The sequence below is a fragment of the Fistularia commersonii genome, chromosome 1, assembly GCF_037954325.1.
Source record: "Fistularia commersonii isolate RoL2024-O1a breed Wild chromosome 1, RoL_Fcom_v1.0, whole genome shotgun sequence".
Lineage (NCBI taxonomy): Eukaryota > Metazoa > Chordata > Actinopteri > Syngnathiformes > Fistulariidae > Fistularia > Fistularia commersonii.
Genome location: NC_141284.1, coordinates 27,661,000 through 27,683,206, shown reverse-complemented (window position 1 = coordinate 27,683,206; position 22,207 = coordinate 27,661,000). Strand labels below are relative to the sequence as shown.

At 35.4% G+C, this 22,207-nt stretch overlaps 1 protein-coding gene across 1 annotated transcript in view; it reads right to left on the bottom strand.

The window, feature by feature from the left end:
* Nucleotides 1–22,207, bottom strand: part of pygl (phosphorylase, glycogen, liver) — a 23,098-nt gene extending 891 nt beyond the window's left edge. Inside the window, exons 1-19 of the mRNA XM_086158049.1 lie at nucleotides 21,857–22,207; nucleotides 20,496–20,597; nucleotides 19,061–19,139; nucleotides 18,857–18,960; nucleotides 18,441–18,572; nucleotides 16,784–16,895; nucleotides 14,825–14,907; nucleotides 14,544–14,681; nucleotides 12,479–12,571; nucleotides 10,560–10,706; nucleotides 10,292–10,455; nucleotides 8,320–8,434; nucleotides 7,225–7,326; nucleotides 4,939–5,086; nucleotides 4,219–4,277; nucleotides 2,622–2,763; nucleotides 2,335–2,542; nucleotides 927–1,061; nucleotides 774–840 (exon numbers count right to left, since the gene is read on the bottom strand). Coding sequence (XP_086014175.1) covers nucleotides 774–840; nucleotides 927–1,061; nucleotides 2,335–2,542; nucleotides 2,622–2,763; nucleotides 4,219–4,277; nucleotides 4,939–5,086; nucleotides 7,225–7,326; nucleotides 8,320–8,434; nucleotides 10,292–10,455; nucleotides 10,560–10,706; nucleotides 12,479–12,571; nucleotides 14,544–14,681; nucleotides 14,825–14,907; nucleotides 16,784–16,895; nucleotides 18,441–18,572; nucleotides 18,857–18,960; nucleotides 19,061–19,139; nucleotides 20,496–20,597; nucleotides 21,857–22,099 — 2,373 coding nt within the window. The 5' untranslated portion in view covers nucleotides 22,100–22,207. The remainder of the gene's footprint in view (nucleotides 1–773; nucleotides 841–926; nucleotides 1,062–2,334; nucleotides 2,543–2,621; nucleotides 2,764–4,218; nucleotides 4,278–4,938; nucleotides 5,087–7,224; nucleotides 7,327–8,319; nucleotides 8,435–10,291; nucleotides 10,456–10,559; nucleotides 10,707–12,478; nucleotides 12,572–14,543; nucleotides 14,682–14,824; nucleotides 14,908–16,783; nucleotides 16,896–18,440; nucleotides 18,573–18,856; nucleotides 18,961–19,060; nucleotides 19,140–20,495; nucleotides 20,598–21,856) is intronic.

The following is a 22,207-nucleotide window of genomic DNA, read 5'->3' as shown; positions in this document are numbered from 1 at the left end:
AGAAAAACAAAATCAAAAATATCAAAACAAAAAAAAAAATTTTTTTTTCAGGAGGGGGGGATTAAAAATTAAATTATATGTAAAATTATCTTTTTTTAAAATTTAATTTTATTTAATTTTCATTTTTTCCCCCAAACAACACACACACATAAATATACCCATTTATATATATATATATATATATATATATATATACACACACACATATGTATATATATATGTATATGTGTTTATATGTATTTAACACATGCATAAATATTTATCTAAATATATATATTTTTTAATATTTAATATACTTTATATATATATTTTTTTCTTAAAATGTATTTTATATATATTTAAATTATATATATATATATATATATATATATATATTAAACATGATACAAATTGTGCAAATTGTAGTTACATTTGCCCTGCATTTATATAATGAATATATCATGAGAGGCATTAATTCGAAAAAAATTTAAAAAATTGAATTGAAATTTTAAAAAAGCTGAAAATTTGAAAAAAAAAAAAAAAAAAAGGAAAAAAATATATGATTTTATACATTCATATATATCGGCTGTTTTTTAGCAGAAGAGAGGTCTGAGGGGCTGATCAATTATTTTTGTTCGCTCCAGGCAATTCCTGACACCTCCAGACAACTTGAGCGGGAATGACGCTGTATGGCATCGCCGAGAAGTAAAAGTAGGGCGTTGTTGAAGCCACTTTACCGGGTGGAGGAGGAAAAAGAAACCTCAAGAATAAAAATTTGAGAAGACGAATATTACCTGGTAGAGTTTGCTGACTTTCTCTTGACATTTCACGTACTCTTCATAGTCGGCGAAGACTTTGAACCTGAAGAGACACGAGCGGGAATTGATCAAAACGAAAAAAAAAAAAAACCCTGATGAAGATGAGGTAAATAGCAAAGATGTCCTCACCGGTCGTGTTTGAAGAGCATGTCGGTGAGGTCCTTGAATAAAAGTGGATGTTCGGAGCTGAAATATCCAGAAGCAATCTGGTCCATCGCCTGCTTCAGCTCCGGGAGCTTCTCGTAGTAGGACATGGCGTCGTACCTGAGAAAGACCGCGACATTTTACATTCAGGATTACATTCAGGAGAGCAGAAGTCAGCATCTGTGAACAGCAGCATGGCTTTATGCCTAGAAAGAGTACTACAGATGCAGTATTTGCGTTGAGAATGCTAATAGAAAAGTACAGAGCAGGCCAGAGGGAGCTGTATTGTGTTTTTGTAGACCTATAAAAAGCATATGACAGGGTGCCAAGAGAGGAGCTCTGGTATTGTATGAGGAAGTCTGGAGTGGCAGAGAAGTTAGACTGGTGCAGGACATGTATGCTCGCTGTGAGACACTGGTACGGTGTGCTGTAGGGGTAACAGAGAAGTTCATGGTGGAGGTGGAACTCCATCAGGGATCAGCTCTGAGCCCCTTCTTGTTCGCAATGGTGATGGACAGGCTGACAGATGAGGTTAGACAGGAATCCCCATGGACCATGATGTTTGCGGATGACATTGTGATCTGTAGTGAAAGCAGACATCAGGTAGAGGAACATCTAGAGAGGTGGAGGTATGCTCTGGAAAGAAGAGGAATGAAGGTTAGTCGCAGCAAGACAGAATATATGTGTATGAATGAGAGGAACTCGGGTGGAACGGTGAGGCTACAGGGAGTGGAGATCAAGAAGCTGGAGGATTTCAGGTACTTAGGGTCAACAGTCCAGAGCAACGGAGAGTGTGGAAAAGAGGTGAAGAGACGGTCCAAGCAGGTTGGAATGGATGGAGAAAAGTGTCAGGGGTACGAAGAGATAGAAGAACATCAGCCAGAATAAAAGGAAAGGTGTACAAGACAGTGGTGAGACCAGCGATGATGTTTGGACTAGAAACTGTTCCAATGACCAAAAGACAGCAGGCAGAACTAGAGGTTGCAGAGATGAAGATGTTGAGGTTCTCTTTGGGTGTGACCAGGATGGAGAGGATCAGGAATGAGTCTATCAGAGGAACGGCACATGTTAGATGTTTTGGAGAGAAGCTCAGAGAAGCCAGACTGAGATGGTTGGGTCATGGACAGAGGAGGGATAGAGAATATATTGGTAGACGGATGCTGGAATTGGAGCTGCCAGGCAAGAGGTCTGGAGGAAGACCAAAGAGAAGATTTATGGACGTCGTGAGAGAAGATATGAAGGTAGTTGGTGTGAGAGAGGAGGATCCAGAGAATAGGGTTAGATGGAGAAAGTTGACTCGCTGTGGCGACACCTGAGGGGAAAAGCCGAAAGAAGAAGAAGAAGAAGAAGATTCAGGATTAAACAAAAAAAATGATAATAACATCAAACCGACCCTTTTGTGTCCAACGCCGCCACGTCCTCCACTCTCATGCCGAAGATGAAGAGGTTCTCCTCCCCGGCCTCCTCGGCCATCTCCACGTTGGCTCCGTCCATGGTGCCGATGGTCAGCGCCCCGTTCAGCATGAACTTCATGTTGCCCGTTCCGGAGGCTTCCGTGCCGGCGGTGGAGATCTGCTCCGACAAATCGGTGGCGGGAATCACTGCGGAAGAACCCGACCGTTAGATACTTTATTCGGTGGTGAGAAAACCGACGGCGGCGGCGGCGACGTCTGAGCGGACCTTTCTCAGCCAGGGAAACCCTGTAGTTCTCCAGGAAGATGACCTTCAGCTTGCTTCCCACCGACGGGTCTTTGTTCACCACTTTGGCCACCGAGGTGATCAGCTTGATGATCATCTTGGCCATGTGGTATCCGGGAGCCGCCTGCGGAGGGCGACGCTGCATCACTCCGGCGCTTTGCCGAGTTTGTTTGTTTGTTTGTTTGTTTGTTTGTTTAGAAGTTTGTTAGGACAGTGAATAATTCCATTAAGCACAGAGGCAGAGATGTTTGGACCAGATTGTAGCTCATAGCTAATTTACATCTGTAGTCCTGGACAATATAAATATAAAACTGTACAAAATAGACAATATATATAAATAGGCAATAAAATAACTATACAATACATTAACAGGCAATAAAATATGTATTTTGCAAGTTGAAAGTGCTATATATATAAAATATTATATTATATTATATCAATATTATTATATAATATTATATAATTATTATATGATATTATATAAAATAGTACTATATATATGAAATATATATAAAATAATACAGGTAGGCGATAAAATAACTATACAATACATAAACAGGCAATAAAATATGTATTTTGCAAGCTGAAAGTGCTATATATATAAAATATTATATTACATAATATTAACATTATTATATAATATTATATAAAATAGTGCTATATATATAAAATATATATAAAATATACAGATAGGCAATAAAATAACTATACAATACATGAACAGTAAATAGCAATAGTAAACAGAAATAAAATATGTATTTTGCAAGTTGAAAGTGCTATGTAAAAAATATTATATTATATAATATTAATATTATAATATAATATTATATAATCATTAGATAATATCATATAAAATAGTGCTATATATAAAACATATATCAAAAATACAGGTAGGCAATAAAATAACGATACAATACATAAACAGGCAATAAAATAGGTATTTTGCAAGTTGAAAGTGCTATATATAAAATACTATATGATATAATATTAATAAAATTATATAATATTATATGATTATATAACTATTATATAATATATAAAATAGAGCTAAATATATAAAATATATATGAAATATATATAAAATATACAGATAGGCAATAAAATAACTATACAATACATAACTAGGCAATAAAACATGTAATTTGCAAGTTGAAAGTGCTATATATATAAAATATTATATTATATAATATTAATATTATTAAATAATATTATATAATTATATAATAATGTAATAATTGTATCTAAATTTTTAATTATAATCAATATATAATTATGTATATGTTTATAGATTTTTTAAATTTTTTTGTTAATTTTAATTAAACGAAATGATACACATATTCTATTCACTTGGATAATATGTTCCCCTTCATTGTTTTATATATATGTGAGTACACATGAATATATACACATGTACATTTATGTGTACGCAAACTAAAATAAAACACATTTTAATTAAATACGCAATTGTTTTCAAAAGTTGACATTCAAGTTGCCACAAATTTTGACAAGAATTAACCGGAATCTGGAAAAACTGTGAACCTCCACAGACGCGTTTCCCAATTATTTCATGTTTTTTTACCTTTCCCCCGATGATGACTGTTCGGGGAACAAACGGAGCAGACGGGTTCTTCTTAATGCCTGCAGATAAATAAAAGACACAGATATATGAGTAATATATCCCTATAATGTATAATATATATTTTAATATATAATAAGAATAAGAATAAGAATAAGAACAACTTTATTAATCCCGAAGGAAATTGCTGTGCCAGAGTTACAGAAAATATAACAGTAATAAATAATAAAAGAAAAGGCAGAATTAGAAATAAAAATAAACTATAAACTATAAAGTGTCTCAGTGAAACTATAAAGTGTCTTAGTAAACAGTGATAAAACTATAAGTGTCTTAGTAACAAGTGATAATAGTAACAAGTGTAATATAGGCATATATAATATATGCCTCCACTTGACTCCTAGAAATATAATTTTTGTCGAAAATTTTACATTTGAAATTCTAAATAGGATTTTTTTTTAATCTATTTATTTTAAAGTTCCTAAAAAAAAAAAAAAAAAAAAAAAAGGCTATCCTTTATACCAGGTGTTGCGTAATTATAAACTGTTGAGTAAGACTTGATTACACCTTTCGCTGCTCACGACGCGTTCAAATACATCCCGTTCTTTCGTTAATTTGCTCGTAAAGTGACGTCGTAACAGTCCGACGCGTCTGATTCAGGCGTGCTGGAACTTGTTTGGACGGCGGGCGTGAGACGGCGGCGGCGGCGGCGGCGGCGGCACGCACGGTTGTACATGGTGATGATGTGCAGGCAGTTCAGCAGCTGCCGCTTGTACTCGTGGATCCTCTTCACGTGGACGTCGAACATGGACGACGGGTTTATCTTCACCCCGTATTCCTTCTCCAGGTAGTGGGAGAATTTCACCTTGTTTTCCTGCGAGAGGAAAAAGAAAAAGGAAAAAAAAAAAAAAAAAAAAATCACCCGAGAGGAAGCGGCTGAGTCATATGTGGGCTTGTTCGCTCGCGTGTCATTGCAGCATTGTAACGTGCACGTTAATAAACGCATTCCTGGTTTCTTGAATCACAACTTGTTCATCTTTGAGAATCGCTTTGCGTCACACAAATAAAGACTTACATTTCAAATAAGATTCTAGCTCTCTGTGTATTTCTAAAGATGCAATTTTAACTAAAGCAGTGTCGTGCAGTCGGGGGAGGCAGGAGAGGCCGTGCCTCACTTGCTAATCTTGGAAAGAAAAAAAATGTAAAATTAAAAAAGTGAATTAAATAATTATATTTGTCTAATGCTCACGGCTCATCCATGATGGGTTAATTGCAGACAACGATTTCCCTCACGGGATTAATAAAGGAAAAATTATTATTATTATTTATCTGTGACTTGCACAATAAAGATATTTTTCATTTAAGTTAACCTTCTTTTTCTTTTTTTTAGATCGTCTTAAATTGAAAATGTCTGTTAAAATACTGAGAAGAGACGTGTGTTGAGGCTGCCGACTGTTGTGCCTCAACATAGATTGATACCAATATGTATTAAATAAAAGTTAAAAAAAAGGTTCTGCGTTAATATCTCATGTTACACCTGCGGCTTCATATGTGCCACCTACGTATGTACACTTATATTTATTTAGTTATTTTTGGCCAATGCGGCTCATATTCAGGTGCGCTCAATAGTCCAGAAATTACAGTCCAAACAACTCAATAGAAAACGAAATCAGTTACTTTGTCACTTGCTAATCATGGAAAGAAAAAAATGTAAAGTGATTTGCACTATAAAGGTATTTTTTATTTAACTTCAGGAGTTCTAGATTGATTTTATTCAAAATGGCTGCATTTTCACATTGACTGTTCAAATTCTGAGGAGACGTGCGGTGAGGCTGCCAACTGTTCAGCCTCAACGTAGATTGCGCAATGATGCTCTGCACTAAGACCGTATTGCCGTCTCTGTTAAATATTAATGTTAAAACACTCTTGCTATATGAACTACATTTCCAACTTGTCAACAACAGTATGTTTGTTACTAGTTTCTTGTGCAGAGAGATCACAAAACAGATGCGAAGAGCCACTAAGTGAGGCACACGGTTCTCGTGCCTCACCTGCCATGAATCTCACCGCACGTCACTGAACTAACCAAAAAAAAAAAACTAGTAATGAACTGTTAATGACCCCCTTTTTCAACAACTTTGATTAAGGGTTGGTTGATTAATCATTAATTACGCACTTATTAGTAAGCTAACCTAAACTAATAACATAAATATAGATAATAATAGTAACCTAATGTTATTGCTGCTCCTTGTTAAGAGTGTTTTTTTTAAGATAGAGAATAAGAATAAGAACAACTTTATTTATGCCGAAGGAAATTGTTGTGCCAGAGTTTCAAGTTAAACATAACAATAATAATTTTACCATTCTTTCTTTTAAACAAATTTTAATGACGTATAAAATATCGTATTTTCCGGACTACAAGCTATAAGGCTATAAGACCCTTTTTTTTTAAATGCAGGTAATCTATGGATTTTTCTTCGCTAACAACCATCAGGTGGCGCTCTAGCAGGAAGTGCAAAAGGTATGTAAATAACATTTACAAAATCTTATTTCACAATGTGGATGTCTGCAGCTTATGGTCAGGTGCAGCTAATATATGGAAAAATTTGAAAAAAAAAAAAAAAATTGTTTTCTTAAAATTTAGTGGGTACGTCTTATATTCAAGTGCGCTCCATAGTCTGGAAAATACGGTATATAAAATGATTTCAATTAAAGAAATAAACTCAATATTGTTATGAAGTCTTATCAGGACATTATTTCAAGGATGTCTGATTTTTTTTTTTTTTTTTTTTTACTGTTTATACAATTTCCTACTATTATTTATTATTTATTATTTATTATTATAGCACAACAATTTCCTTCGGGATAAATAAATTTGTTCTTATTCTTATTATTCTTATTCTTAATTGGGGAATAATTTTTGTGATTTTTGTGAGGTTCCTCCTGGCCGTTCGCTGCAGAATGCAAATAAATTCCTCCCTAGTTCATCGGTTGTTGTGACTCTCTGTCTACCTGTTTCACTTTAGAGACGTCCCGAATGAAAGCGTCGTCGTCCACAAAGTCTCCCAGCTTCTGCAACTGGCTGAGATCCTTGGTGAAATCGTCCCCGATGACCTAAAAACACAAACAGTGAATCCATTATGCGCCCTGGAAACCGCCCGCTCCCTCCCTCCCCGGCCCGAAACCACAGTCCGGAAAGTTGGAAGCGGCGATGCGGGAGAATCTCCCTGCAAAGATGCAAAGGATGTTGAGCCGCATTTTGTAATAACAGTGCATTTTGTGATAAAAGTCCAAAATGTAATCACTTTTTCATTTTCATTTTGTAATAAAGTCGCATTTTGTAATAAACTGCCCCAACGCGTTTTGTAATAAATTTTGCCGCATTATGTGATAAATAATTACATTTTGAGAAGATTATTTAACTTTTTTATCCTCTAGGAAATGTAATAACATGGAATTTATAGAATATTCTCTGTTAATGCAACCTTTGAATAGTGTACTGATAGTAATTGCTAAGATAAGATAAGATAAGATAAGAACAACTTTATTAATCCTGAAGGAAATTGTTGTGCCAGAGTTACAGAAAATATAACAGTAATAAATAATAAAAAGAAAAAGGCAGAATTAGAAATAAAAATAAACTATAAACTATAAAGTGTCTCAGTGAAACTATAAAGTGTCTTAGTAAACAAGTGATAAAACTATAAGTGTCTTAGTAACAAGTGAGGTAAGGAGTGCACAATAGTATGCTAAGTATTGCTACTAGGCTAATACACTGATACTAATAATAGGCCTAGCTTTTACAAATACTTTAAAGTAAAATAAAATACAATTAACAAACAAATAAACTATGCTTTAGAATTGTTATTACATGACGCACCATGTTATTACATTTCCTAGGGAATAAAAAAGTTGCAAGTGCATTTTGTAATAATCTTCTCAATATGTAATCACTTATTACATAATGCGGCAAAATTTATTACAAAATGCATTGGGGCAGTTTATTACAAAATGCCGCTTTATTACAAAATGAAATGAAAAAGTGATTACATTTTGGACGTTTATTACAAAAAGCACCGTTATTACAAAATGCTTCTCAACACGGACCTCGGCTATGACGTCGGCCAGGCCGGGGTTGCAGAGCAGCAGCCAGCGTCTTGGGGTGATGCCGTTGGTCTTGTTCTGAAACTTCTCCGGTTCTAGTTCGTAGAAGTCGCGGAAACTGGAAGGAAATGGGGGAAATAAAAAATAAAATAAAAAATAAAAAAAAAAGACACATATTTCTCTTGTTTCTGAGGAAATGCTTCTTTCGGACTTGGTTTCTACATTAAATCTTCATTTCCTCTGAGTCCTACGTGCCGCTGCCAGCTGTATTTTCATCCTCATCCTGCCTTGCAGGGGAAATGAAGAAAAAAAAAAACAACACACACACACACACATACACACACACGAAAAAAAATGGGTCCCAAGAAATTCAATGTTCCAATGTCAGGAATATAAAACATCTAAAAAAATCAAAATAGATTTTGAGATCCCCTCAGGAGGCACTGCCACAATTTCCCAAAGAAGTATCTTCAATTTAAGACTTTTTTTTTTTTTTTTTTTTTTTTAAGTTGCAGTTTGAATAAACTTCCAGACTTAGATAATGATGCGGCTAATTTATGGATTTTTTAGGGGCTCACGACTTTAAACATTTAGCCTCGTCACATCGGACCGATGAAATGAGCGTGAAATTCCGAGGCCCTTCGATTCCGACAGCGAAGAATTTTATTTTATTTTATTTTTTTTATTTTATTGGCGGGAGGAAGAACAAGTTAGCGATCAGCTGGAGGAGGACAACGGACGGATGGACTTTTCCTTGTCTTATTTATTATTTATCTTTTTCGTCAGCCAAGTTACAGCAACTGTTCGGAAAAAGGCATTTTCGGTACGTATTTTGGGATGTTACCAGTATGTATTTAATTAAAAGTAAAAAAAAAAGAAACAATGTTTCTGTGTAAATATCTCATGTTATAGACAAGTGCAGCCTATATACACGTATGTATACATATATATATTTTGTTATTTTTAGCGGTGCGGCTTATATTCAGGTGCGCTCAATAGTCTGGAAATGACGGTAACAAGAATACGACTCTAAATCCAAGTATTTAGCAGCGTAGTCGGTTAGCACTCAAATCATAAACGACATAAAAGACAAATTAAAGATTAAAAATAATTGCAGGAGAGCCAGGAGTAGTCTTTGGATTTATGTTAAAACTGAAAATAAAATAAAGCCAAATAACAAGAAAAAACAGGAAAAAAATGTACGATTAAATAAATCAGCTTGTGTGAAAGGAAAGATTGTCTGACCCTTGTCCAGGTCAAAGGTTATTTTTATATTGAGTGTTCTTTGAAAGGGGAGCGTCAAAGGTAGAATGTACATTTGCCTCCTCAATATATGTGTGGTGTGTGTGTGTGTGTGTGTGTGTGTGTGTGTGTGTGTGTGTGTGTGTGTGTGTGTGTGTGTGTTGCAGTGATATACAGTCAGGGGAGGCAGGAGAAGCCGTGCCTCACTTGCTAATCTTGGAAAGAAAAACATTTAGAATGAAAAAAAGAATGTAATGGTTATATGTTTCAGCGATTTGTAATACAAAGGTATTTTTCATTAAATTTCACCAGTTTTTTTCTTCAAAATGGCTAGATTTTCTCATTTAATGTTCAAATAGATAAAAGAAGTCCGGTGAGGCCATGGACTGTTGAGCCTCACTGTAGATTGTGCAGTGATGCTCTGTACCAAGACTGTATTATTGTCTCTCCGTATCTCACTATTAAAATATATCAACATTTTTGCTATATTAACTACATTTCCAATATACAGTGTTTTTTGTCAACAACTGTGAATGTGTGTTATTAGTTTCTTCTGCTGCGCTATCATAAAACGGCTGCCAAGAGCCACTAAGTGAGGCATGGAGTTCTCCTGCCTCACCCAAGTCAATGCCTTAGCAGCCATGAACCTCACCGCATGTCACTAGTGTGTGGTGTGTGGTGTGTGTGTGTGTGTGTGTGTGTGTGTGTGTGTGTGTTCAGCCGCACAACTCACACTTCCGTCTTGATGATGTTGGAGTGTATCTCTGCGACTCCGTTGACAGCGTGAGACCCCACGATGCACAGGTGTGCCATGTTGACCCTCTTGCAGCCGTCTTCTTCGATCAGAGACATTTTTCTCAGCTTGTCGACGTCGTCGGGAAAAAGCGTCGCTATCTTCTGCGGTGACGAGGAGGAAAAAAGAAAAACGCAGGGTCACAGAGGAGATCGGACCCACGGCGCCGCTTCGGTAAACGCTCGGTGGAAAATGCGGTTGCACGAACGCCGAGGTGGATGTGGTTGATCTGGTAGATGATCTGCAGGTGACGCGGCAGCAGCTTCTCCAGCAGCTCCACCGGCCAGCGCTCCAGGGCCTCGGGAAGCACCGTGTGGTTGGTGTAGGCGAAGGTGCGCTTGGTCAGGTCCCATGCCTGCGTGGGCAACAGCACGGCTTTAGCTTAGCTTCAGCTAGCTTGGCGTCCCTTTTTGAACTTCACTGGGTGCGGTATAGCCTGCTATCTCTTAAAGCTTGTTTTATGTTTGTTTACAGTATCTTAGTGTAAGTCAGCTTAGCTTCACTTCATCTTTAGCTAAGCTTAGCTTCTCCGAGCTTAGCTTTCCTTACTTAAACTTAGTGTAGCCTGCTATTGTTTATACTTCTTTTATGTTTGTTAAGAGTAACTTAGTTTAAGTGAGCTTAGTTTTGCTACATCCTTAGCTAACTTTGGCTTCACTAGCTTAGCATTCCTTACTTGTACTTGGTTTCACTGGGCATGGTGTAGCCTGCTATCGTTTATAGCTTCTTTTTATGTTTTATAACAGTGTCTTGGTTTAAGTTAGCTTAGCATTACTTGATCTTTAGCGAAGCTTAGCTTCTCCTAGCTTAGCTTTCCTAACTTGAACTCGGTTTCACCGGCATGGTGTAGCCTGCTATCATTTACAGCTTCTTTTATGTGTGATTATAGTATCTCAGTTTAATACAGCTTAACTTTATTTCATCTTTCAGCTAAACTAATCTTAATCTAGCTTAGCGTTCCTTGCTTGTACTCAGCCTCACCGGGCATGGTGTAGCCTGCTATCATTTACCGCTTCTTTTATGTTTGTTTACAGTTTCTTGGGCTAAGTCAGATTAGCTTTGCTTCATATTTAGCTAAGCTTAGCTTCACCTAGTTTAGCTTTCCTTTTTGAGCCCAGCTTCATTGGGTACATCTTAAAAAAGCTGAGCCCAGCTTCTTTGGAGTAGTATCTTTGTTTGGGTCAACTTAGCATTACTTCATCTTTAGCATCCTGTGTCATTTATGGCTTAGTTTGGTTAGTTTAAGTTTACTTTGCACTAGTTGAATTTGTTATTTCTCCAGTTTAGCATAGTATCATTTGGTTTAGCGCCTTTCTTACTTCACTTTATTTCAGTTTTATTTCCGGCCTTTTTTTCCCTTTTACGTAAACCAGGCTAGGCTATATATTTATTTTCATTTTGCGTAGTCGTAATTTGGCCTGATTTGGTTTATATTTCTTTGGTTTGGACTTTCTTTTCCAAGTTTGGATTTGTTTTATCCAGATTTGTTTGGCTGAGGTAGAGTTTAAATAAGCTAAAATGCATATGCTTAATTTGAGTTTTCTTCTCTTTTTTTCTTTAGCATAGTATCATTTAGTTTAGCTGAATTAAGTTCACTTTAGCTTCCTCTTCACAGAAGAGAACATTTTTAATTCAGCTGATTTTATTCAAGGTTATCATGGTTTATTTGAGCTTAATAAGAATAAGAATAAGAATAAGAACAACTTTATTTATCCCGAGGGAAATTGTTGTGCCAGAGTTTCAAGTAAAACATAACAATAATAAATAATAGTAGGAAATTGTATAAACAGTAAAAAAAAAAAAAAAACCTTTTCTTTAGGTGACTTGATTTTTTAAATTCAGTTTTGCTCACATTAGTCAGCATACATTAGTTTATTTTATATTTGTGTTATTTAGCTTAGTTATTGTAGTTCAACCATTTAGCATGCATGGCTATTACCATCATGTATTTGCATTCAGTTTACACACACTGGATGCAAAAAGATAATAATTATGAGCACAAATACAAAGTTCAACCCCCCCCCCGAAGAAAATCAAAATATGATGTTAACTTTTAAAATCGAAATTTTTCGATGAATTAATACATCGATTGTGCGGATTCGGAGTCGTGCAACGAGGGTCGCTCACCGTGTCCCAGTCCAGCCGCTCGACGTCCACGAAGATCCTCATCAGTTCTGGGATGGCCAAGGCCGGGTGGGTGTCGTTCAGCTGGATGGCCACCTGAAACACACCGCCGTCACCGCACTCTCACTTTGTTTCTACTAACTTCAGTGGACTTTTGAAAAAAAAAAAAAAAAAACAACACAAAAACAGGAACAGAAAAATAACCGTCTTCGGCCATTTGGTTGCGCTTGCAGGCTTGTGTGCAACTTTAGTTAAAGAGGGTTGTGTTGGTGGACAGAAGATAGACAAATAAAGAGAAAGGGAAGTGTGTTTCTCTGCGAGAGCGCCTGGACGGCAGCGAAAAATGATAAATATTTACATTGCAATTTTCAGTCAGTATTTTCAATCAATATTGAATTTAAAAACTCCTTATTTTTCCTTTTGTTTAATTTTGTATGGATGATTGCATACAAATAATGTCAGTATATGCATTCCATCATTAATGATTTTAAAGTTGAAATAAAATGCCAAAAATGTAAATATTGAAATTGAAATTTTCATTCAGTATTTTCAATCAACATTTCATTTAAAAACTCCTTATTTTTTCCTTTTGTTTAATTTTGTATGGATGATTGCATACAAAATAATGTCAGCATATGTATTCGATCATTAATGATTTTAAAGTTGAAATAAAATGCCAAAAAATTGAAATATTTAAATTAAAAATTTCAATCAGTATTTTCAATCAATATTGAATTTAAAAACTTTTTTCTTTTGTTTAATTTTGTATGGATGATTGCATACAAAATAATGTTGGTGCAGTTATGTAATCATCCATGATTTTAAAGTTGAAATAAAATGCCAAAAAATTGAAATATTTAAATTGCAATTTTCATTCACTATTTTCAATCAACATTTCATTTAAAAACTCCTTAATTTTTTCCTTTTGTTGATTTTTTGTATGGATGATTGCATACAAAATAATGTCAGTACACGTATTCGATCATTAATGATTTTAAAGTTGAAAAAAAAATGCCAAAAATGTAAATATTGAAATTGCAATTTTCTTTCAGTATTTTCAATCAATATTGAAATTAAAAACTCCTCAATTTTTTCCTTTTGTTTAATTTTGTATGGATGATTGCATACAAAATAATGTCAGTATACGTATTCGATCATTAATGATTTAAAAGTTGAAATAAAATGCCAAATAATTGAAATGTTTAAATTAAAAATTTCATTTAGTATTTTCAATCAATATCAAATTTAAAAACTCCTAATTTTTTTCCTTTTGTTTAATTTTGTACATATGTTTGCATATAAAATAATGTCAGTATACGTATTTGATCATTAATGATTTTAATGTTGGTGCAGTTATATAATCATCCATCATTTTAAAGTTGAAATAAAATGCCAAAAAATGTAAATATTTAAATTGAAATTTTCAATCAGTATTTTCAATCAATATTCAATTTAAAAACTTTTTTCTTTTGTTTCATTTTGTATGGATGATTGCATACAAAATAATGTCTGTACATCTATATAATCATCCATGATTTTAAAGTTGAGATAAAAAGCCAAAAATGTAAATATTTAAATTGAAATTTTCATTCAGTATTTTCAATCAACATTTCATTTAAAAACTCCTTATTTTTTCCCTTTTGTTTAATTTTGTATGGATGATTGCATACAAAATAATGTCTGTATACGTATTCGATCATTAATGATTTTAAAGTTGAAAAAAAATGCCAAAAATGTAAATATTGAAATTGCAATTTTCATTCAGTATTATCAATCAATATTGAATTTAGAAACTCCTTATTTTTTCGTTCTGTATGGATGACTACATGTAAAATAATGTCGGTACATTTATATGATCATCCATATTTTAAAGTTGAAATGAAATGCCCCAAAAATGTAAATATTGAAAGTCATTCGACCTAATTTCTGCACATCAATTCTTCCATTTACGTAACAAGCAACCATAACCTCGACCCGCCCAAAACCCTGGCACTTATATTGCAAAACTCCAAGTCATGTAAAAAAAAACAAAAAACATTGCAATTGCACAGAACAATCCGTTAGTTACCTTTTCCGGAAAGGTCTGGAAGGACGTGCGTGCAGGGCCGGGCGTCTTGATGGTTTTAAAACGGCGGATGATGTCCTGGAGTGTCGCCGCCACCACAAAGTACTCCTGCTTCAGGCGGAGCTCCTTCCCTTCAAAGATCTAAACGGCGGGATCATAAAAAAATGAGACAGGATTGGAAACTGTGTGTGTGTGTGTGTGTGTGTGTGTGTGTGTGTGTGTGTGTGTGTGTGTGCGCTTATCAGAAGCAGAAAAAGATTCAGCCTTTTTAAATCCCCGCTCACGTTGTCGTTGGGGTAAAGCACGCGGGAGATGTTCTCAGCCAGGTTCCTGTCCAGGACGGCCTGGATGTAATCTCCTACGTTGACTGACAAAAACAAAACACAGGAAATTTAAAACGAATTAGCACGGCATATAACCTTTTATTATAAGTTTTTTTTGTTTTTTTTTTGCCTTTATGCTTTGTAAAAAAAACAAAATGTGTTGCATTTTTTTAAAATCGATAAACAACTGCGGAGAAAAGGAAATTATATTTGTGCATGAACTCAGAATAAAAGACGTTGGGTTGAAGGTTACTTTTAAGAAAATACTTAATGTTTATTTGAGTCCTTGGATTTATAAAACAAAAAAAAAAAGAAAAAAAAAAAGCAGAACTTAAATTATCTACAGACAGAAAACTAAAAATGTCCTCTGTGTGCTGTCAACCTTTTTACTGGTGCGTGTGGTCGCATATAAAATATTTGAACACGTATTGTATTGTATTTAGATGTTAAAAGATCGCCAGAATCTTAAAAAAATCGACAAACTAAAATAAAAATACATCTGAATTAAATACTTGTTAATTATTTGCAAAAGCCACGGGGAGACGCATCAGAAAGCCGCGGGTTGCCGACCCCTGACATAACTAATGTGTCGGTGTGTATATATATATACATATGCACACACATATATATATATATATGTATATATGTATTTTAATAAAACAGAAATGATGAAAACATTCTATACACTTGCATAATATGCTCCCATAATTGTTTTATATATGTATACATGTAAATAAATGTGTACATGTGTATATACATATGTATATATGCCTATAGAAACACATGTACACACATACATGTATGTATGTATATACACACATATTTTATAAATATTAAGACACATACATATACAGTATGTGGCATGATGCATACATTGTGTTTACTAATGTGTGTGTGTAGAAACATACATTTATATACATGAACACACACACACACAAACACATATATACTTACATTCATCGACATACTTATGTACATATACACATATATACACACACACACATATATATGTAAACAGAAATACATATATATATACACACACATATATATAAATGTGTATATATATATATATATATATATATACACACACAGACACATAAATACACTAACAGATATATACATATATATGTAAACTTATATACACACACATATATACATATCTACACACACGTATATACATATATATACATACACATACATAAATACACACACATATATACATATATATTTATACACACACACAGACACATATATATGTCCACAGAAATACATATACACACACACATATATATATGTGTATATATATATATATATATATATATATATATATATATATATATATATATATATATACACACACACACATACATATGCACACATAAATACATATGTACACACATGTATATAAATATATATATATATATCTATATATACAGTATATATATACACACACACAGCCACATAAATACACGCACACACATATATACATATATATGTAAACTTATATACACACACACATATAGATATATACACACACGTATATACATACACAAACATAAATTCACATATATATACATATGTATATACACACACACACATACATACACACACCTATTTATATATAAATACATATATACACACGCATACATATATATATACACACACACACACACACACACACACACACACACACACATAAATACAATTTCCGGAGTTGTGTTCGGACGTGCTTTAAAGTCCATCAGTAAACAACCGTGAAATCGTATTTACGAATCGTGAAAGTGATTTTGAGTATTTCACCCACATATTTAACACAGGCACACACACGTACACGCGTGCAACTCTGCTGGGCGTGAACTCAGCTCTGCTCTGACAACACGCGAGGTGTCGTCGGCCGCGAGGTCACGCCAAGGCACTCACAGTCGCTGAGGTTGAAGGTGTTTGGGGCGCGAGCCGACCACAGCCTCATGGTGTTCACCGTGTTGTTCATGTAGCCGGGGATCGGCGTGTCGTAGGGCATCGCCAGCACCACCTGCGCACGCCAAACACCGGCCCGTTAACGTGGCGTCCGATTGGCCGGAGACGGCGTGCAAAGCGCGGCGCCTTTATGTCGTCTGATAACAAGAGGAGTTACGGCGTTCCGCTTAAATAAGAGTTTTTATGCTCATTTGCATTGATTTTAGTGAGATAGAACCTTTTTCATCACTTTTCATTGGAAGCTATAACCGAATTATTTAGATTATAAGCCACAACTTTTTAAATTTCTTTTCTGTTTCGTCTGATCAGCTGATTTACTGCCGTGTTCCAGGAATTAAAGTGTGTAAATTAACATTTTCTGTGTAAATATCTCACTTCAAAACCTGGATATCTGCGGCGTTTAGACCGGAGCGGCTAATATATGGAATTTTATTTTTTTTTAATTTAGTGGGAGCGGCTTATATTCCAGTGCGCTCTATATATAGTCCAGAAAATACATACAGCAGAATAGAGATACTTTATTGATCCCAATGGGAATAATAAAGGAAATATTATATAATATGATATACTATTATTAATATAAAACATATATATATGTGTGTGTGTGTATATACACACACATATATATATATATGTATGCACACATATACATATCTACACACATACATACACACACACATACTGTATATGTATCTATATATTGTATATATAGATATATATATACACACACACGTGTATGTATATATGTGTGTGTGTATATATATTTATATGTACACATATAAATATGTGAGTGTGTGTGTATGTATATATACATATACACACACATTATTTTTATATTTTTCTTGTAACTCTGGCACAAAAATTTCCTTTGGGATAAAGAAAGTTGTTCTTTTTCTGATTCCTACATAGAGTATAAAAGAGATATTTTATTGATCCCAAAGGAAATATATATATATATGGACACAAACACACAGACATATATATATATATATATATAATATATGTGTGTGAATATCTATATATATACACGTGTGTGTATACATATACATATGTGTACACACACACACATAATATAGATGATACACACTATAATATATGTATATGTGTATATATGTATTACATGTATTACATATGTGTGTATATATATATATATATATATATATATATATATATTCACATACACACACACATACATACATGTACACATATATACACACAGACATAATAAAAAAATGTATATATAGTATATATATATGTATACAAAGCGTAGAATGGAGATACTCTATTGATCCCAAAGGATATAAAGGAACTGTTATATAATATAATATGCTATTATACACACACACACACACACACACACACACACACATGTTTTTTTTTTCAAAACCGTTGAGATAATATAAGGGCTGGTGAAATATTGGCCTTTGGCGCAAAGGTTCCTGCAGCATCTGCAAACACTGTGGAAACACGGAGCAGAGACCTGGAGGTCACATGACCTAAAGGTCACATGACCAGGACGGACGCATGTCATCGACATCTGCTTCCCGAAGTCTTTTCCTTCCATTTTCTTGACTTTTAAAATTTGTTCAGATTCTCGTACCTGCGTGTTCACCCACTTGGGTCCGTCTTTGGTTTCCTCCACTTCCCCGTAGAAGTTCACGGGCAACATGTACTCCGGACGCGCTTTCTCCCAGGGGTTACCGTAACGCAGCCAGTCGTCGGCCTCCTCCACCTGCGGAGGAGATAAAATCGTGCGGGAATCGTCGCAAAAAACAAACAAAAACAAAGCCGTCCCTGAGGGTGACGCCCGTTCGGATCACGGCTCGGACTTTTACGTTAAACCGCAAACAACACGCCGAACTCAAAAGGGCAACATATCTCGTTCGTTTTTTTTTTTTTTTTGTTTGTTTTTTTTTTCCCCCCCGCTAACGTCGGCGGCCCCCCGAGAGCTGGTGGATCATTACCTCGTGATATAATATGACCCACTGCACGTTGGACCCGCTCCATTTGGTTTACCTGCCAGCCGTCTCGTATTTTCTGGTTGAAGATTCCGTATTCGTAGCGAATGCCGTAGCCGTAGGCCGCCAGACCCAGCGTGGCCATGGAGTCCAGGAAGCAGGCTGCGCGCAAAGAACACACACACACACACACACACACACATTTTAGCATGAAAACACACTTCGGGGATAAGACCAGCGACGGTTCGGGGCTCTTGTTTACCCGCCAGTCGGCCCAGGCCTCCGTTTCCCAGACCGGCGTCCTCCTCCATCTCCTCCATCTCCTCCATGTCCAGGCCCAGCTGCAGAGCAAGACCACATGCATCATGCTGTGTGTGTGTGTGTGTGTGTGTGTGACCGGCTGCCGGCCAGGCTTTTAAAATGCTTCAAAATCACAGCAAAATCAAGTCAATATGCAGGACTGTCTCAGAAAATTAGAATATTGTGATAAAGTTCTTTATCTTCTGCAATGCAATTAAAAAAATAAAAATTACTTTTTCGTGATATTCTAATATTTTGAGATAGGATATTCGAGTTTTCTTAAGATGTAAGCCATAATCATCAATATTTAAATAAGAATAAGAATAAGAACAACTTTATTTATTCCAAAGGAAATTGTTGTGCCAGTTTCAAGTAAAACATAATAATAAATAATAGTAGGAAATTGTATAAACAGTAAAAAAAAAAAAGGAGGAAGAATAATAAATGCATAATTCAAAAATAATAAAATACAAAATAATAAAAGGCTTGCAATATTTCAGTTGATTTGTAATGAATCCAGAATGTATGACATTTTTGTTTTTGTAATTGCATTACAGAAGATAGAGAACTTTATCTCAATATTCTAATTTTCTGAGACAGTCCTGTACTGTGAGATAAAAAAGAAAAGTCCTTGAAAACAATATAAATTATACACTGTCATTTTTGGATTATAAAATGCTACTTTTTCAAGAGATTCAAAGCGTTTATTGTCACATGCATGTTTCCTTGTACACAATCAACAATTGCTTAATTCGCCATGTAATTTTGCAACTACAAGGAATTTGCTAAACAGACAACATATAACAGGTATTAAATAAGTCAAAAATAAAAGTGGTTGATCATGGTTGGTTGTGAAATTCCTACTTTGGCATCTGCTGTAGATTTGAATATGTATGGCTAAAACAACACTGCGGCTAATTTGTAAATTTTATTGGGCGCTAACCAGCTTCATGCCGCCAAAACATTTATTCTGACGACTGATGGATGGATGGACTTTTCATGTGTTATTTATTATTCATATGCGCTACAGGCACTGTTCAGAAAGGTGGATGTTATCAGTATGTATTTAATTAAAAGCTTAAAAAGTGTGTAAATATCTCACATTACAACATGTGGCCTTTATATGTACACAGATGTTTACTGATTTATTTTTAGGGCGGTGCGGCTTATAGTCAGGTGCGCCTTATAGTCCAAAAATGACGATAACAAGAAAAATCATTTAAAAAAGGAAGAATAATTTCCCTTTTTTTCTTGCGTGGCAAGAAATTAGGAATGTGTGTTTTAAGTCCAAAGTGTGTGTAAGATTAGATGTCACTGAAACGGTCAGAATTAGAAGGAAGTGTATCTTCTGCAGGTGGTGTTTCCTGGACGGCGGTTAAAAGCGGAAACGCTCTGACCTGGTAAACGGCTTCATCGAAGGCGTTCTGCAAACCCAAGTTGATCATGGTGTTCTGCAGCGTCCGGCCCATGTAGAACTCCAGGGACAGGTAATACACTCTCTGCGGCGGACGGTCCAAACACACAAACATCTTAATGGAACTTTTAATTATTTTTGTGTTCATGCAGGAAGTGCAGAGAATTTCCACCTCTTATTTTGAAACGGAGTCTGGCTGAAATCGCTTTTTTTTTTTGCACCAGAAACTTGACACAAGCAGGAAGTTATGACAGGATTTCACAATCCTATTTCTTTTGAAATAGCAGAAGAAGAAACATGTTCAGGTAAAAGAGCCCCCCCCCGGTCTGAGTGATGGTTTGGTCCGATTTAAATTCATCTGAATATAAACAATAGCTTTGAGATAATGAACCTCAACTGGCCTCGCAGACTAAAAAGTTGTTTTTTTTAGTTTTATTTAATATTAGAACCAAAGTATATTGGTTTTTAATTAGTTTTCTCCATTCCGACTTAAAATAATGTGGATATAGAATAAAAACACACACACACACCCAGCAGTCACTCGGTACCCTCCTATCAGGGTGTGTAATTCTAAGAATAATGTTTTTTTTTTTTTTTTAATTCTTTCGGTTTATAACATCCCTCTGACACTGATCCACCCCTGTCCATCAAGTTGGGCAAGTTTAAAACGACAGTGAAAAGTGCAAAACGAGACAAGAATTAAATAAATACATAAATAAATAAATAAATAAATAAGAGAAATGTGGATTTATGATATGCAGAATTAAATAAAGAAAAAAAAATCACACACACACACGCACACGCACACGCACATACACACACAACGTTAAAAAGTGCAAAATGAGACAGGAATTAAAAAAATAATAAAAAATAAAAAAAAAAAGAAAAATAAGAGAAATGCAGATTTATGATATGCAAAATTAAATAAAGAAAAAAAAATCTCACACACACACACACACACAAACACACACACAACATTGAAAAGTGCAAAACGAGACAGGAATTTTAGAAAAAAATAATAATAAAAAAAAATAAATAAAAATAAGACAAATGCGGATTTATGACATGCAAAAATTAAATGAAGAAAAAGAACTTGCGGAGTCAAAATTCATTTTTTTTTCCTGTCAAATTCAAACAGGTATTTTGAAACTCTCTCTCTCTCTCTCTCTCTCACACACACACACACACACACACACACACACACACACACACACACACACACACACACACACACACACCCACATACACCCACATACACACACTATGTATCCACTGACGCTCTTCCAGAGTCAGCTTATACCAGGAAGTGGGCAGGTCTGCGGGGCTGCGGGGTCAGACCGGTACCTTAGGGTCCACCTCGTAGTAGAACTGCTGGGTCCGGATCCACCTGCCCACCAGGTGGTCCCTCACGCTGTGGGCCAGGGCGAAGTAGTAGTCCCGGGGCGTCGCGATGTTCCGGTCCTTGACCAGGGTGAAGTGCAGGTGGCGGTTGAAGTTCTTCTTCAACTCGGCCACGTTTTCCAAACCCGCGATTCCGCGGATGCTGATCTGCTTGCGCTTCTCCTGGTCGGTGAGAGGGGTTGCCATGGCGACCTGCTTGATTCTCACGCTGCGTGGGTCGGAAGGGGGTGGGGAAGGTGCCGGTGGACTTCAGGCTGCGGATCCCGGACTGGGAGTGCAGCTGCAGAGTTAAGA